We start from the raw sequence: 17,659 nt of genomic DNA, 5'->3' as shown, positions 1-17,659 counted from the left end.
TTTTCTTTACTACTTCAATCTCTATGCATCACACCCTTCATTAAGTTAAAATTAATGATTAATGTTAACTTAGCTTAAGAGCCATTCTTATGACTCCCCCCATACTCATTTTCTCTTTCTTCCACAGGAGGAGCAGATGAAGTGTGACTTCGACTTCTGCGCTGTGAAACGCCCGCACTTCTACGGGCATACGGCCTGCAGGACTCACGCCCCTTGTGCTAACAAGAAAGGGGATTTGAAATTCTGGGACCCGCTGAACTGTACGGTCTGCCAGGCTCACATAGCTGATGGCTTCCATAACTCTCCCTCAGCGGAGATCAGGGACATTGCTCGAGAGAAGCTACGCAAATGGGTGCGTGGCTTCCAGAAGAATGCCACCGGACCGTACCTGGCCACTGAAGAATTGAGGTCACTTCTGTTCCCAAAGGCCTCCCCTGATTCTGTGGTGCCCAAGGATTTGATCCCCATTGTCCAACTTACGGTGGAACCTGATGTAGTCATGGCCCAGTCCATGCACGATTGCCGCCTAGATTCCGATGATGACGAACACATGTCGGATGTCTCGGAGGGTACGGAGAAGACCCTTATGGCTCAAGGAGCTGAAGATGACGAAGACCAGGTGGAATACGCCGAGTCGGAGCAAGAGGTCGCTCCTCCTTCCATCTCCGCCCCTACTCCTACACCGACGGAAGTGTCTCTCCCGTCTACCTCCACGACCCCGGAACCCTCATCATCCACTCAGGAAATGCTCCGGTTATTTAAAGCCGTCATGGACGACAAGTTAAAGGAGAATCAGGAGTTCATCAGGTCCATGATAGGATCCAAAGAACCGAAGAAGATCTCGGTTAAGGATCTCCCCGCTTGCTCTCATGCCAACCCATGGAGGTATGCTGAGCATATGGTGATAGCGACCGGCAGAATCTTTGTCAGCGACAAGATCGGCTCGGTCCCCCTGGAAGATGTGGAATTTTTCCCAAATTTTGAGGCCTACCCGGACTGTTACGTCCGACTTCGCTCTGAACCTGCCTCTAAAGAAGAGACCGAACCGAAAGAAGAGATAGTGTTCGATCTCGCGAAGGCCCAGGCTATGCTAGCCAACACGTTCAAGAGTAGGGGTTTTACCTGCTCTAAGCTTCCGGCCCTGAGCAAGAAGCACCCTACCTACGTCGCACCTGAAGATGCGGTACTTCCATTCATGGAAAAGGCCTTCGCTGCGTGCCTTAAAGCTGTGGAAGAGGGGAAAGCCTGCCCTGCACTGGAGGAGTGCAGACCCTTCTCCATAGTTACTCCCCCTGACGCTCGACACTGGAAGGACATCCAGCATACTTTCGTCGTGGGAAAGCTAGATCCTGACGTCGCCGGACGTCAGTTTAATGAAGACCTCCCGAAACTTAACGATCACCTCCTTCGTCGGGAACAAGATACGAAGGAGAGGCTCGCAGCATCCATGTCCCACCAGGTCCAGCTTGACATTATGGCCTGTGACACCAGAGTACCAGACCACTACATGGTACTTGCCAAATCCCACATGGCAACCCTGGTGAAGGACATGTACCACTTCATGAAGGCTCGGAGAGCCTGTCGTGAATTCGTGTTCGCAGGTGCCACTGTGAAACACGAACCCCGGAGGCTGATTTCCTCCAATATCTGGGGCAAACACCTCTTTCCTTCTGACCTTGTGAAGGAGATCACCGACAAAGCCGCCACGGAGAATAGGAACCTTCTCCACAAGTGGGGCATGTCAAAGAAGAGGAAATCCTCTCAGGACGACGGACCTCAACCTAAGAGGAAATCTTCGAAACAGAAACCCCAGCAACGTCAACCAAGACGTCAGTTTCCGGGACCCGCTACCTCCCAAGTGGCAGCTCAGCCACAACAGACCTTTCAACTGGTCACCCAACCGGTGTTGTCACAGTCACCGGTCTTCACCCCTGCTTTCGAGCAACAGACAACTACCTTTCGTCCCAAAGGTAGAGGCTCAAACAGAGGTGCAGGCAGAGACGCGTCTCGCCGTCCCTCCAGAGGCAGAGGAGGAAAGGGAACTAGCGGCCGAGGCAGCAAGCCCTCGGGACACCAGAAGCAATGAAGTGCTTCCAGTGGGAGGAAGACTCCGCCAATTCCAGGATCGTTGGACCTTCGATCCCTGGGCACACAGCATCGTCAAGAAGGGTCTAGGCTGGAGTTGGACTCAACCACCCCCAACATTCCAGCAGTTCTTCCAACAATCAACCCCCCTTCTGGAAGAATATGTCCTAGATCTCTTGAACAAGAAGGTGATAAGGAAGGTAAAGTCCACCAGGTTCCAAGGAAGACTGTTTTGTGTCCCCAAGAAAGACTCCGACAAACTCAGAGTCATTCTGGACTTATCCCCCCTCAACAAGTTCATAGCGAACGACAAGTTCAAGATGCTGACTCTTCAACAAATAAGGACCCTTCTGCCTCGAGGTTCTTACACGGTCTCCATAGACCTGGCGGATGCCTACTGGCACGTTCCAATGAACCATCACGCTTCCTCCTACCTAGGATTTCGACTCCAAAGGAAAAGCTACGCCTTCAGGGCCATGCCCTTCGGCCTCAATGTGGCCCCTCGGATCTTCACAAAGCTGGCGGACGCCATAGTACAACAGCTCCGCCTCCGAACCGTCCAGGTGATGGCCTACCTCGACGACTGGCTAGTTTGGGCTCCATCGCCCGAGGATTGTGTAAAATCCTGCAACAAAGTCACCCAGTACCTAGAACACCTGGGATTCAAGATAAACGAGAAGAAATCTCGCCTCTCTCCAGCTCAGAAGTTCCAGTGGTTAGGAATCCAATGGAACCTTCAGTCACACCGCCTTTCCATCCCCCAGAAGAAAAGGAAGGAAATAGCAGGGTCTGTCAAGCGACTACTGAAATCCAAACGGATTTCAAGACGCCAACAGGAACGAGTTCTAGGCTCTCTACAGTTCGCCTCAGTAACAAACCCAGTGCTTCGTGCACAGCTAAAGGATGCCGCGGGAGTCTGGAGACGTTCTGCATCCATCGCTCGAAGAGACCTCAAGAGACGGCTCCCAAACAGACTTCGACTTCTCCTCAAGCCGTGGTCGGAAGCAAAGGCCCTGAAAAGGTCCATTCCTCTTCAACACCCACCTCCATCACTCAACATCCACACGGACGCTTCGCTGGAAGGTTGGGGAGGTCACTCCCACCAAAAACAGGCTCAAGGCACCTGGTCTCCCCTGTTCAAGACGTTCCACATCAACATCTTGGAGGCCATGGCGGTCCTTCTAACTCTGAAGAAACTATCCCCGCCTCCCTCGATCCACATTCGTCTAACCCTAGACAACTCGGTGGTAGTTCGATGTCTCAATCGCCAAGGCTCAAGATCGCCCCAGATAAATCAGGTGCTTCTCCCAATCTTCCGTCTGGCAGAGAAGAAGAAGTGGCACCTGTCTGCAGTTCACCTACAAGGATTCCGCAACGTGACAGCGGATGCTCTATCTCGAACAAACCCGATAGAGTCGGAATGGTCTCTAGACGCAAGATCATTCTCCTTCATCTCTCACCAAGTCCCAGAACTTCAGATAGATCTCTTCGCAACGAGCGACAACAATCAACTTCCTCGGTATGTGGCCCCGTACGAGGACCCCAAGGCAGAAGCAGTGGATGCCATGTCACTGGACTGGAACAGATGGTCCAAGATCTACCTGTTCCCTCCCACCAACCTTCTGCTGAAAGTCCTCTCCAAACTGAGAACCTTCAAAGGGACAGCGGCCCTAGTGGCTCCCAAGTGGCCCCGGAGCAACTGGTACCCCCTGGTCCTGGAGCTGCAGCCCAAGCTGATCCCTCTCCCGGGCCCAGTTCTCTCCCAACAAGTACAGAAGTCGACTGTCTTCGCTTCATCATCGAAAATCAAGGACCTTCATCTCATGATTTTCTCTCCCTAGCCGCAAAGAAGAGGTTTGGGATCTCGAAGAAAAGTCTAGACTTCCTCGAGGAATACAAGACCGAATCCACAAGACGGCAATACGAATCATCCTGGAGAAAATGGGTCTCTTTCGTCAAGACAAAAAATCCTAAAGAAATCACAATTGATTTCTGCATGTCCTTCGTTCACCTTCATGGACAAGGATTAGCAGCCAATACGATTTCAACCTGCAAATCGGCCTTGACCAGACCAATTCTGTATGCCTTCCAAATTGATCTGTCCAGCGACATCTTCAATAAACTACCGAAAGCATGTGCTCGTCTACGCCCAGCACCCCCACCGAAACCGATCTCCTGGTCATTAGACAAGGTGCTCCATTTCGCCTCCAACTTGGATAATGATTCATGCCCTCTCAAGGATCTGACTCAGAAAGTTATATTTCTCTTTGCTCTTGCTTCGGGAGCCCGAGTCAGCGAAATTGTGGCATTATCAAGAGAAGAGGGTCACATCCTGTTTACTGATACAGGAGACATTACCCTCTCCCCTGATCCGACGTTTCTCGCCAAAAATGAATTACCCACCAAAAGATGGGGCCCCTGGAGAATATGCCCCCTGAAGGAAGATGTCTCTTTATGCCCAGTAGAGAGCCTCAAGGTCTATCTTCGCAGAACTTCGAACTTTGGTGGAGGCCAACTCTTCAAAGGAGAAACATCGGGCAGCGACCTGTCACTGAAACAATTAAGAGCGAAAATCACCTACTTCATTCGCAGAGCGGATCCTGACAGTACACCCGCCGGTCATGATCCTAGGAAAGTTGCATCATCTCTGAATTTCTTTCAGAGTATGGACTTTGAAAGCCTTAAAAGCTTCACAGGCTGGAAGTCCTCGCGCGTTTTCTTTAAACATTATGCGAAACAAGTGCACGAAGTCAAACATTTTGTGGTAGCCGCAGGTAGTGTTATGAAACCTGCACCTAACTCTGCATAGAACAGTGAGTTACTTGGGACTCTAATTCTTTGGGTGCCTATGTTGACCCTCGAGCGATACATAGTGATGTCGAAAACACTTAGTGCTTTTATAACTGTTCTTATCCCAGGTGAAATGTCATAGTTGTCACACAAGTGCCGCATGCCCTGAGCATGATGTGTTTTAATCAAAGACTAACGTTCCTCGAGAACGAGTGCCTACTAATAAATTTGAAATTCCTTTTCAGATTCAAGAGCAAGTCTTTATTACTATGTACATTATAATTACTGTAAATGAACTTTACTTATTGCTGCAATTCATTTAATTTCTGCATTTGTGAAATAAAATTTCTATTTTATTACCTGTGCGTCTCAATCAGCTCCTACTTACTATGAAATACATGCCTGTCATAGTTTTATTATCCCCTTTTCCTTATGGTTCATGGAAAAATTAAGATACTAACCCTTAATTTATATTCACTCTGACTATGTAATGTTCCAATACAAATACTTACTCTTCATACCCTGGAGATGAAACCAACCTTCTCAGCACACAGTGTCCAACCACCACTGGTCTGCTTTTCAGAATGTTCCTATACGAATGCCAAACATTCAGCTTCGTCTCCAAGTTCTTCAAGTTCTTCTATCAGGGTGAATAGCCCTTCAATACCACTTTGACGTCGGCATGCCCGTGGGAACTTCACTGCCAAGGGGGGCAGGAAGATTCTTCCCTACGGTTCTTTACTAAGATTACTATGCTATTTTGTCAAAGCCCTTGGCACTTACTAATAGGGGAAAATCTACCACGATACATTGATTCTCTGGTATTCTTCCATCAGGACGCCATGGCTTGAGCCCAAAAAACGGATTTTGAGCGAAGCGAAAAATCTATTTTTGGGTGAGATAGCCATGGCGTCCTGATGGACCCTCCCTGCTACTTCGTCCAGTTTTTAGGTCCCACCCTGCTCTGCTGTATCATGGTGATCGGCAAGCAACTGGCTTCAGGATGAAGACGGTCGTGACGTCATTTAAGCAATGGCGCCCGTTTGTTTACGTCTCGAGTACCAAAGTAGCCACGGATGAGATTAGCTATGGAACGGCTCCCAGGTATTCTCAGCCCTTACACACCGAAGCATTAACTCTGTTCGGGGTGTAGATAGCTATGTGGCGCGTTAATACATGCGTCCCCTGTTGATATACGATGTCTTAAAAGGGAAACCTTTAGGATACTCGCTCCAGAAGTTAGAATTCTGTGATAACCTGTGGTTAAATTCTCTGGGAATATCTTAGTAGTTATTTACCCAAGGAAGCTACCAAAAAGGAACCTTCCATCAGGACGCCATGGCTATCTCACCCAAAAATAGATTTTTCGCTTCGCTCAAAATCCGTTATATAACCCAAATTACGTGCTATTTCCAGTAACATACGCTAAAATATAACCTACCAATTGCTCAGATTTCCTATACAGATTAATTTTACAATATACAGATTTTTTCAGTATATATGCAGATTTGAAAAAAAAAAATGTGGCAACATTGTCCACGACATTGTATCTTTAAGCTATACACATAGTACGATATCTATGGGAGGTACCCATAAGGAAAGGAATGCTATGATTTGGAAAACTGAAATCGCAATGTTTATCACGTCATCTGATGACAAAAAGTATATTCAGTTTGTCTTCAATCTCAGTGATCAAAATGGAATTTAGTTCTGCCTCAAAATATCGAGAGCAATTGAGAAACAGTAGATCTATTCTTCAATGAAAGTGCTTTTTCCAATTTGTGTATGGGGTAAGCACGGTTTCCTTCTTTTGAATGACTTGCTTTGGCATTTGGTGTAGACCGTATTCCTGATCGGCTGCCCTGCCTGACATCGCTCTAGCCCCCTGTAGCGTATGTTCATGTGTTTGTACCAGTCACTAGTGTCCTTCCTCCTTGCATGGTATATCGAGTCTTTGGTAGATTTTTTTTAATGTTGATATGAATGACATAAGAGTAGATTTAAATCACTGCATTTGAATAAAGCTCAAAATTTAATAGCGGTATTAATTATTAATTATTCTTTCTTGAAGGATCAAAAAATTAATAATAATAATAAATCTCATTCTAGATTTCTAAAGAACTCAAATTTTTTTATTTTATCCACATTTAATTTCTTAATGAATATGTGTAATCTTTAGTACTAAAATCACATGTATAAAAAGTCTTTACATATAATGTGTTTGGATATATATATATATATATATATATATATATATATATATATATATATATATATATATATATATATATATATATATATATATATATATATATGTGTGTGTGTGTGTGTGTGTGTTTAAGGTACCATATGATTTTAGGAGCATGATTTCACAATAAAAGCAACCGCAACTATCATATAAATTTTATAGGTGTTTATGCAATACTACAATCATACTATACGTCATACGAGATTATTTTTTTCTTAAGAATTAGTCTTGAACGAAATTGTGCTTTGCTCAATGTGACTGTAGGTCTATGTCTTCATTTCAGATTATGCATGCTGTATTACGATGAATTAGTACCGACCGCATTAAATGTATCAAAGCAGCCAGTCCTTTCTACATTAGGCCGAAAGTTGGATCTTGTGCCGATAAATTTCGCTTTGGAATACGACGGCGAAGAGACCTGTTTGGAACTGGTTCTGAACGGGACTCACGCTCACATCGATTCCTATTCGTTCCTGAAAGTATTTTACAACGTCTTTGGCCAAAGTTCAACCATTTACACCTTGAGTGAACAGTTATACCCCAGCTATCTGTTCATCCTAGTTCATAAGCACTCGGCGTGGAGTTATAAGATCGCCCAAGCCATGCAAAGGATGACCGAAGCTGGCCTCGTGAAAAAGTGGTATCGCGATGCTATGGACAGCCATATTGTCACTTTCGATCAAGTAAGAACCAAGAACTTGTTTTCTTAATATGTGAAAATATAAATTATATCATCATCATCATCATTATCATCTCCTAGGCCTATTGACGCAAAGAGCCTCGGTTAGATTTCACAAGTCTCCATCTTGAGCTTTTAAATCAATACTTCTCCATTCATCATCTCCCACTTCACGCCTCATAGTCCTCGGTCATGTAGGGCTGGGGCCTTTCAACTTTTCTAGTGCCTTTTGGAGCCCAGTTGAAAGTTTGGTGAACTAATCTCCATCTCCACCTACCCCTCACTATGACCTCAGCCACAAATGGCACTTGAGTAATCTCTCTTATAGTTTCTTGTTTAATCCTGTTCTGCCATTTAACTCCCAATATTCTTCTGAGGGCTTCGTTCTCAAATCAAATCTATAGGATATAGTTTCATATGAACTTCAGATTAACAATATATAATTGGCTATGAAACTGAGTTATATGACATCTTGGTACCTTAATATGTGAATTAGGATTCCGGTGGTATTGGAAACGAGTAGCATGCACTAACCCGAGAAGTCAAGTTAATTACAAACGGTGATATGGACATTCTTTAGAGCTTATGGAAACAGTCAAAAGATGAATGTCATGATACTAGCTTATATGAAGGATCTAATTTAATGCTGTTACTGTCCTTAAAGTATTTAATTTTGATTATTTATTAATTCTCTTGTAGTTTATTTACTTCCTGGTTTGGTTTCCTTCGGTTTGCTATTTTTCCCTATTGGAGCCCTTGGGCTTATAGCATCTTGATTTTCCAACTAGGTTTATAGCTTGGCTTGTAATAATAATAATAATAATAATAATAATAATAATAATAATAATAAGAACAGCCATGCTTCATCAATCATTCGTAGCTGCTAAAGATACAGGAATGATCTTCCTAATCGGGTGGTTGAATCAGTAGAACTTCAAAAGTTCAAAGTTGGAGCAAATGCTTTTTTGTTGACCAGGCGGACATGAGTCTTTTATAGTTTATTTATGACATATTTGTTTTTGATGTTGTTAATAGTTTATATATGACATGTCTGTTTTGACGTTGTTACTGTTTTTTGAATGATTTATTGTTAATTTGTTCTCTTCATTTATTTATTTCCTTATTTCCTTTCCTCACTGGGCTATTTTTCCCTGTTGGAGCCCTTGGGCTTATAGCATCTTGCTTTTCCAACTAGGGTTGTAGCTTGGATAGTAATAATAATAATAATAATGCTGCTAGCATACAGACGAGGGAACAATATTCAGACAACGGCATAGAAAGACTCTAAGCATGTAGCGTTGGTATCGAAACTACGGATTTTTTTTTTATGATAAACCGATCTTGTACCAGCATAGACTCATTCAAGTAAGTGCCATATACAAAGGTATTAAAGATAGATTAGCTGATCTTGGACCAGCATAGACTCATTCCAGTAAGCTTTTAACCCTGTACGAAGGTATTGATATATAAAAAAAGGAAATGTTGACTCCCAAGCCTCCATAGGCCTATTGTTGACCGTCAGGAGAAGAGAAAGTTTTATATCCGCGAAGTTTTTATGAGGAGAAAGTACATGTTTGAGTCAACTTAGTTCGTCAGCGTCGAAAGTGTAGTAGGCCTAACTTCTTCTTCTTCTTCTTGGGGTATTAAAGCCAACACTTGTTGTTGGCACGGGCCTTTCCCTTGGTTGGCCCGTAGGTAGGCCTAACTCACGGTCCAGGTATATATAGACCTTGGCCTAACTGAAGAAACTTTCATGAAAAAAACCTTATGCATAACTTTTTTGTATGGCGCTAGTTACTTAAGTTTTGAGTATTGCTAGAAAACAAATCTGTTGTCAAAGACAATATTATATATTATAGCGTATTGACGGATATCCTACAGACAGTAGTAAAACAAAAGACCTTTGTCAAAACGATATATTTCATGGTGTTATAGCCCCAAAAATATATAAAATCTATCTTTAACTCTTTCTGAAGAAGGCATACCCCTGCAATATAGTCCCATTTATATTCTTATTTCACTTTAATTGCGTATTTCTGGAAGACTAAAGAGAAAAATTACATATGTTTATGCAGTCAACACTTCAAAGACTGTGTATACGTGGTTGACAGCTTTACATGTTTTTTTTTTCTTTTAGTGCTGCAATTGAATAAGTTGACAGGTTTGCATGTTTTTTCAGTACTGCAGTAATCAGTTTATTCTAATTGAATAGCTTATGCGAATTCTAAGATGTAAGGAAAATTACCCATTTAACAAAAATAAACGATCTTTTAAAACTATATTTTTTTAGGCGCAATCCATTTCACATAGAAGTTACCTACCAACCACCACAGAGGCTTTAATAACAAAAATTAATTTCACCCCATCCTATAGGGTTTGAGTAGAGTCATCAGATAAAAAATACACATGTTTAAGAACATATTTATTTAAATTAAACAAAAATAGTAATTGAAAACCCATCCAATGATGGAGTCTGGCCATAAACTAACACTTTCACTTTAGTTGACCATATAATCATTATCATCACGATAATGGTGATGACATTTCGAAAAAAAGAAGACTTTCCCATTGCTTATTCATGTGGAAAATCTTGTCTCAAGGACATTATTGTTCTTGGTCATTTGAAACTTTTGGAATAATTGTTTATTTATAATCTGTTATATTAGTTTTTTTTTAACATGTTTATATTTTGTCCTTGATCGAAAAACTGAATGTAATTCAGCTTCAGAAATTAGTATGAGAGAGAGAGAGAGAGAGAGAGAGAGAGAGAGAGAGAGAGAGAGAGAGAGAGAGAGAGAGAGAGAGAGAGAGAGAGAGAGAGAGAGAGAGAGAGCATATCATATTTGATATAACAATCACGTCTTAATTTTTCATTCCCCCTTTCAGGAAAAGCTCACATCAGATCTACTGCCTCTTTCAATGGATCATCTCCAGGGATCGTTTTATCTGTTGGCCGGTGGCATTGTCCTCTCTCTATCAATTCTGGTTGGAGAAATATTCTTACCTGGTCGAAGATTTGATAATTAAGGTAAATTCGGAAGTAAATAGCCAATAAAAGCATTTCCATTCGAATACTAATATTAAAAAAAATAGTTTTTAATAATCAAATGTAATCGTAATCATCAAAAAAGATGGAAATGTCAATTGCCAGAAACTTTTGTTATTATATCGAAGAGTAATTTGAGTGTTAAAAGGCTTCCGAGAATTACACTGGAGTTCATTATCATACATTACATTTCACGCAAAACTGTAAGGCAATTTTTTTCTATTCTTTAGTTATGAGGATTCATTCTTTATTACAGAAACGATAACCCCATGTTCATTCTTCTGGTTTAATCTGGGTCGCCGTCAGTATGAAGAGTGCCAGTGGTTCCTTTCTCTGATCCCCCACACAGGAGAAAGTAACTTTCCCAACCTTCTACGATTATCATTTTTTTGTTTACCTGGAGACCTCTGAACCGGTACCAAAACCAGCCACGATAGGCCTACTCATAATGAGGTCACTGGCTGAGCAGAACGCCAAATAAGACATTCCTGCCTGGATTCTTTTTTATCAGAGTTGATATATGTACTGTTGCAAATAGCAATCCTACAATAAATTTCCTACGCATTGAAGTCATGATTTTATTTCTCCTGGCTTGAGCGCGGAGAGGTAATTATAAAACAAATATTTGCAGCTATTGATAAAAAAACAGGATTGTAACTGATAGAGCTGATAGAGATGAGATAGTTCTTTTTAGTAAATCATGGAAGGAAATTGCAAAATGTAGAACTGAAAATGAATATGCGCCAAAACTAAGATAATGTTCAATGAAAATGGCGAGAGAGAGAGAGAGATATAACAATTAAGCGTTATCGACAAGCCTCTAGAGATTTTTATTGAATATACGTACTTGGGGCAGACATTAAATGTTTCCCAAGGACATGAGAATGAATCATGTTTTGCATGCAAGAAAAAATTTCGTGATCAGTAATCTTATTACAAACTGTACGAAGAAGATTCAAGTCATCGGAGATGAACTAGTCACCAAGAGAAACATTTCTTGAAACGACCTAATTTATTGTTTTTTTGCTGAAAATTTACGTATTTGTGTACTCTAAATAACATTTTAAAATGGTCTAATTATATATGTCTTGAAAGAAATCTAAAATATAATGAAAGGAGTTATTAAAAAAAGATAATACACGGAAGCTGTTTTTTTTTGCAACATGAGCTCAAGAAACATTTAAAGAAGAGTTAATTTATGACAATACATTTGCTTCAGTGATATTTTTTAGAGCAAGAACTAATACGTTAAAACTAAATATTGTAAATAGACACAATGGAGGGAATGTAAACTGTAATTTTTGTGAAAATGAGGAGGAAGATTTGATACATTTTTTGTTATTTTGCCAGGAATATAGAAAAGAAAGGAATAAAGTAATTGAGCTACAACAACCATACGAGGAAGACCCAAAGAAAATAGTAGGATTATTTTTATTTAGTGAAACAAATATAGAAAAGAAAAAAGAAGTATTAAACATAATGTGGAAGAAAAGACAAAACAGTACAAGAAGATAAGCGTTAGAGGCGCCGTTGTAAAGGCTATGCCTCACCCCGGAACCTGAACCTGAACCTGATGTCATATTGGATAATGTGCACAAATGTAAACAATACGTTTTGAAGTTTTACTCTCTCCAATTAATTTTCAAGATAATTCCTTGTCATGGACGACAGTGACGATGACCTGTGTTATTATGGAACGCCCCTGGAAGAACTAGATGAAGGTGATATATTGAGACTTGAAATACAGCTCGTCCCTTTAGAATAAGGCTAAATTAGTAAAGGCTGAACAATTAAGGTTCAGGTTTAGTTCCTGGTTTTAGAATAGTTCAATATATTTTGGGCATATGGCAATAAATGGCCATCTAGGTCACAGTGCCAGGTAGGGGTGTATGTATGATAGCAGCCGCTTGGATGTACAATGACGGTTGACTAAGAATACGGCAGTTTAGGGGGTTGGTAGGGGCCGTTACCCCCCATTAGGTAATTAGGTAATATCACGGCTCACAGGTTATGTTAGGGTTGGAAAGTTGGGGTGTATATATGATAGCGGCTATCTGTATGTATGACGATGGCTGACTAAGAATACAGTACGCCAACGTAAAGGTGGTCGCAGGGGCCCGTTAGCCACCCCTTTAGGTTAGTAGGCAAGAACATGGCTTGTAGGTCAGGTTAGGTAGGAGAGTTTAGGTTAGTTGGTGTCCATATTTTATGCACACTGAAGGAGGAACTGGCCGCTAACATACAAAGGCTCCGGGAAGTTTATTTTAGGTGGTGTTCATTTACCATGCATGTTGAAGGAACTGGCCCCTGATATACAATGCCTCCGCCAGGGCTTTGGGTTCAAGTGTCATACAACCGTCTATCCACTCCGATATAGACTGAACAGCCTTAGACAAAATAAATTTGTAATTGATTATGAAGGCTGCTGTAGACAGGTTGAGAATCAATGCCAATAGTAGCCTTAATGGTAGCGAATTTCCATAAATAGCTGCAGATTATATTTCTATCCAACTTCTCTTCTTGTATACGATGCATTTACTACTTTCATTGGTAGTTTCATTTGTTGGCAAATTATTCATTTTGGAGCCTTTGTATATCAGCGGCCAGTTATTCACACAAGAACACCATCTAATCTAAACTTCCTCCCTAACCTAACCTAAAAGACATATTCTTACCTACTTAATTAGCATGGGGGTTAATATTCCCCTGCGACCCCCCCTTACATTGCCGTATTCTTAATCGCCCGTAACATACATACAGGTGGCCGCTATCATACATATACCCCATTTGTTTTTTGTGTTTTCCACTGGAAACACTAGCTTACGCTCAACAGTTATATATGGGGCGTGGCCTGGTTTTGGTTATGAAACTAGTGCCTCCTTACTTTGAGGTTTTGATATTTTCAGTCTGCTCAAGTTTCAAATACTTTACTTTAAGGGCTGTTTTCCTGATCCTATCACACAGAAGAATCCTGTGCCCTACAAAACCCACAAGATCTGTATTTAGTATACATTCTTAGGTATTTAGAGTACCTGTACCGGTATCACACAGCATATTCCGTGTTAATTGTCAAATCCACATTATCGAAGCACTCGGAAAACAAGAAAGTGTTCAGTTTCTTCTTGAAAGCGTTAATGTCTTCGGTCTTTTGGATGTCTAATAACTAATAATTTTTCAATATTAAACTTACCCGATAATCATGTAGCTGTCAACTCCGTTGCCCGACAGAATTCTATGGAGGGATACGCCAGCTATCACAATACTAGAAGGGGGTGTAATTACCAGCGCCACCTGTGGCCAGGTACTCAAGTACTTCTTGTTGACACCTCCTCAATTATTCCTCTGTCGTGCTTCCGGCAAGACGTTCTGGGATACGCTTATGTTCTTGGAGTATTTTCACGACTTTGGTGAAGTATTTCTCTTTGATTTCGGCTGTCGCTTTACTGGAAACTTCTATATTAGCTTAGTTAGCTTTTGGAATTTATTTGATTAATTATGGTGACGAGAGAGTATGAACTCTCGTTCACCTTTCAATGGCCGACCCTTCCCTTAGACGGAAGTGTTGGTGTCTAAGAGAGTATAGACTCTCTTTCTTAATTTTGCTTAACAAAAGTTATAGATTTATTTTATATCTCTCCGCCTCTTATAGGCCTCTTCGATTAACTTCCTTTTATTATAAACTCATTAAAATTAATTTTTATATTTGTTTATATTCGACCTTCCTAATAGTAGGCGGTCTTTTACCGAAGTTAATAAACTTTGAGCCCGTCATTTCGGTTTTACCTGTTAACATATTATGCTATTTCCACCACAGAGTTTGAAAGATTTTCTTTGACAGTCTCGTACTGTTTTCAAAGTTGAACTAACGTTTTGTTTTGTCTCTGCAGTTGTTGACGTTCAGAACGTTCAACTTGCACTCTATCGTTACGATAGAGAAAGAATGTTCACGGTTTCACGTTGCAGTAAGAGTAACCGTGTCTAGCGTTTTGTTCTTTCTTTCTTAACTTAATGGTTTTGATCCTAATAAAGGAACTTTTCAGTTTTTTCCTTTAACAATAATATGTTTTAACGATATATATGATTGGGCTCTTCTCTCAGGTTCTAAGTCAAGAGAGAGAGAGAGAGAGAGAGATAGAGACGGAGGGAGAAAGAGGATAAACGTTTCATTCAAGCCTGCCAGGCGTACGAGTAACGTCGTTATCGTTTTTGCTCTTCTCCCTAGTCTCTTTAGGGGAAGAAACTAAACGTTTCTAGAGTGATCTAGTGTTTAGTCTCTTTCCAACCACTGAATTATCTTTCATTAGATTTTTCTGTTACATTGTAATTCTGTTTTCGCAATTACTAACTTTGAGAAAGGATAGAATTGCGTATTTCAGGTACAAACCACTTAAAGTTTCGAGTTCAGTGAAATAAGTGCAAACAGAAATCAAAGTGATAAGTGATTAGTGCGTGAGGGTACTTTTGTGCGCGCCAGTCGTCCTCCCAGTCCGGGACCTCTTGCAAGCTCCCAAGCCCAGGGGAGAAGCAATGTCGAAGGGCATAAGGGTTCAGCAGGCCTTGATCGGCGCACAGAAGTATTCTCGGTGGTTGTGGGCGTGTCTTACCGAGACCGTCACTCCCACCCGCAGACGATTGAGCCCTTATTTTGCTCGTCTGCAGAAGAGATTAGGGGAGAAAATAAAGGCAGAGTAACGCTGGTCTCAGGTCTCAAGACCTCTTAAACGTTAAGTCCAGACCTATGCCAGACGTACGAAGTTAAAGTTCACAACCCGAATGCAGTCATTGGGTTAGCTCTGACTCTCCTCAGTCATTAGTTGATTACACTCCGCCTAAGAGGAGTAAGGTTCTGCCACAACAGATCTCTGCTGTTAAGGCTTTACCTCAGCAGAACTTAGTGTCTGCCGACCCCAAGTTAACTCTACTGCAGTCCATACAGTCACAACTTTCGGTCTTGATGCGTGAGTGTCGGGCTGAGAGTGTTGCGCCTCCGCCTCCGCCTACACTCCCCCCCGCCTATGATCGCTCCGCCTGATCACAGTACCTCCTGCCAGGCGTACGATGTTGTGAACTCTACTACAGTCCATGCAAGCACAGCTTTCGGACTTGATGCGTGAGTGTCGGGCTGAGAGTGTTGCTCCTCCGCCTCCGCCTACACTCCCTCCACCTACACTCGCTCCGCCTGATCACAGTACCATCTGCCAGGCGTACGATGTTGTGGACTCTACTACAGTCCATGCAAGCACAGCTTTCGGACTTGATGCGTGAGTGTCGGGCTGAGAGTGTTGCTCCTCCGCCTCCGCCTACACTCCCTCCACCTACACTCGCTCCGCCTGATCGCAGTACCACCTGCCAGCAGTTCCACCTGCCAGGCGTACGATGTTGAGCCACGTGCTGAGTTTGCTGTTCCCTGTGGTGTTCAGCCTCCGCCTTCCTTAAGGCAACCTTTACATTGGGATCAGGAGGATTATACCTCTCTTCCTCCGCCTCCACTTGCTGCTCCACCAGTGATGCAACACTCGGTTGAGGTACAACAACCTCTCCCGTCCATGAGTCAGTCTCCTCAGCTCTTGCTGCAGCGAGCTCAACCCTCCACAAGGCAAGCACCACAACACCTTAGCCTTGCGCCTCAGGAGCCTCAGCTTGCGAGACATTTACCTTGTTCTGCGCAGCCTCTTCCTCATCGCGCTCCGCTCACACCACAGGAACTGGAACTTGCTACTCCGCTTCCGCCAACCGCTCAGCAAGCGCAACCCTTGGGTTCAACCACTCATGCTAGGAGTCAGCCTCCTCCACCCATGCGCCTTCCTTCTGCTTGTCTTTTATTCAGCCTTTGCAGACTGAGCCTCAGGTGTTCCCTCATCGGAGTCTTGAAGAGGAAACCACAACTATTGTTGTTCCAGCTCGTTCTGACTCTGCTGTTCAGCATACCTTACCTCCATTTTCATACCATGGTTTAAACCCCATGCAAACATGCATAAAGCACTCTAGCACTGGTCATGGAATTTCTGAGAAATGTTAAACGCCATGCACACGCTCTGCTTTCCTTACAGCAGGCTCTGCTTACAGCAGGCTCTGCTTACTACATGCTCAGCATTCAGCATGCTCTGCATTCAGCATGCTCTGCATACAACATGCTCTGCATACAGCATGCTCTGCATTCAGCATGCTCTGCATACAACATGCTCTACATACAGCATGCTCTGCATACAGCATACTCTGCATACATCATGCTCTGCATACCTTACCGCATGCTTCTCAACACATCTTGGGTTGTTGCCAACTCACTAGACTGTCAAGCAGTTTCATAACGTTGCCTTCTAGTCTGCTGCTTTTGCACCAGTGAACCCTCACTCAGAGAACTTAGCTTTTCTAGGATAAGGTCCCTGTAGATGAGAAAGTTCTTTTCTCCCTCCTTCTGATATTCCCTTGAGGACTCTGTCATTTGGAGGGAGCCTTTAGCTGCATAACCTCTTATGGACTTTTATTTAAGCATAACATGCTTACAGGGAAGGTAATGGTTCCACTTCAGCCGCTAATCCCGTCTGTTACCACACCTGCTCCCATAGACCTTGAGCTGTGTTGCATGACATGCAGTCCAAGCTTAGTCCTTGTTAGAGGATTTTTTGTTTACGGAGTCAATGTGTCACGGGGAAGACGTTCAACAACCAACAGAAGGGACTTGTTGTGACGCAGTGCGGCAACCTCAGCAACCCGTTAAGGAGTTGTCTGTACGACCCAGACAGTCTAGACAGATTCGGGTTGTCACTGTACTTCCTCGCTTGCCCATGATTGACAGTTTACAGACTGTGCA

General features: G+C 42.6%; 1 protein-coding gene and 1 long non-coding RNA gene across 3 annotated transcripts in view; both read left to right on the top strand.

Annotated features, from left to right (window-relative positions):
- Positions 1 to 7,491: 7,491 nt before the first annotated feature.
- Positions 7,492 to 11,348, top strand: LOC137640511 (uncharacterized). Of its 2 annotated transcripts, none has more exons than XR_011044377.1 (3): positions 7,492 to 7,806; positions 10,689 to 10,830; positions 11,105 to 11,348. It is a non-coding gene; the product is annotated as an uncharacterized lncRNA (long non-coding RNA). The 2 variants fall into 2 exon arrangements; XR_011044376.1 differs by lacking the exon at positions 7,492 to 7,806 and adding an exon at positions 9,032 to 9,167.
- A 1,078-nt stretch (positions 11,349 to 12,426) lies between these two features.
- Positions 12,427 to 17,659, top strand: part of LOC137641402 (G patch domain-containing protein 1-like) — a 121,245-nt gene continuing 116,012 nt past the window's right edge. The window contains exon 1 of the mRNA XM_068373925.1: positions 12,427 to 12,569. Coding sequence (XP_068230026.1) covers positions 12,509 to 12,569 — 61 coding nt within the window. The 5' untranslated portion in view covers positions 12,427 to 12,508. The remainder of the gene's footprint in view (positions 12,570 to 17,659) is intronic.

This window comes from Palaemon carinicauda, chromosome 5 (assembly GCF_036898095.1).
Source record: "Palaemon carinicauda isolate YSFRI2023 chromosome 5, ASM3689809v2, whole genome shotgun sequence".
Lineage (NCBI taxonomy): Eukaryota > Metazoa > Arthropoda > Malacostraca > Decapoda > Palaemonidae > Palaemon > Palaemon carinicauda.
Note: the sequence above shows the minus strand (reverse complement) of the source record. Positions and strands in the feature narration are given on the sequence as shown.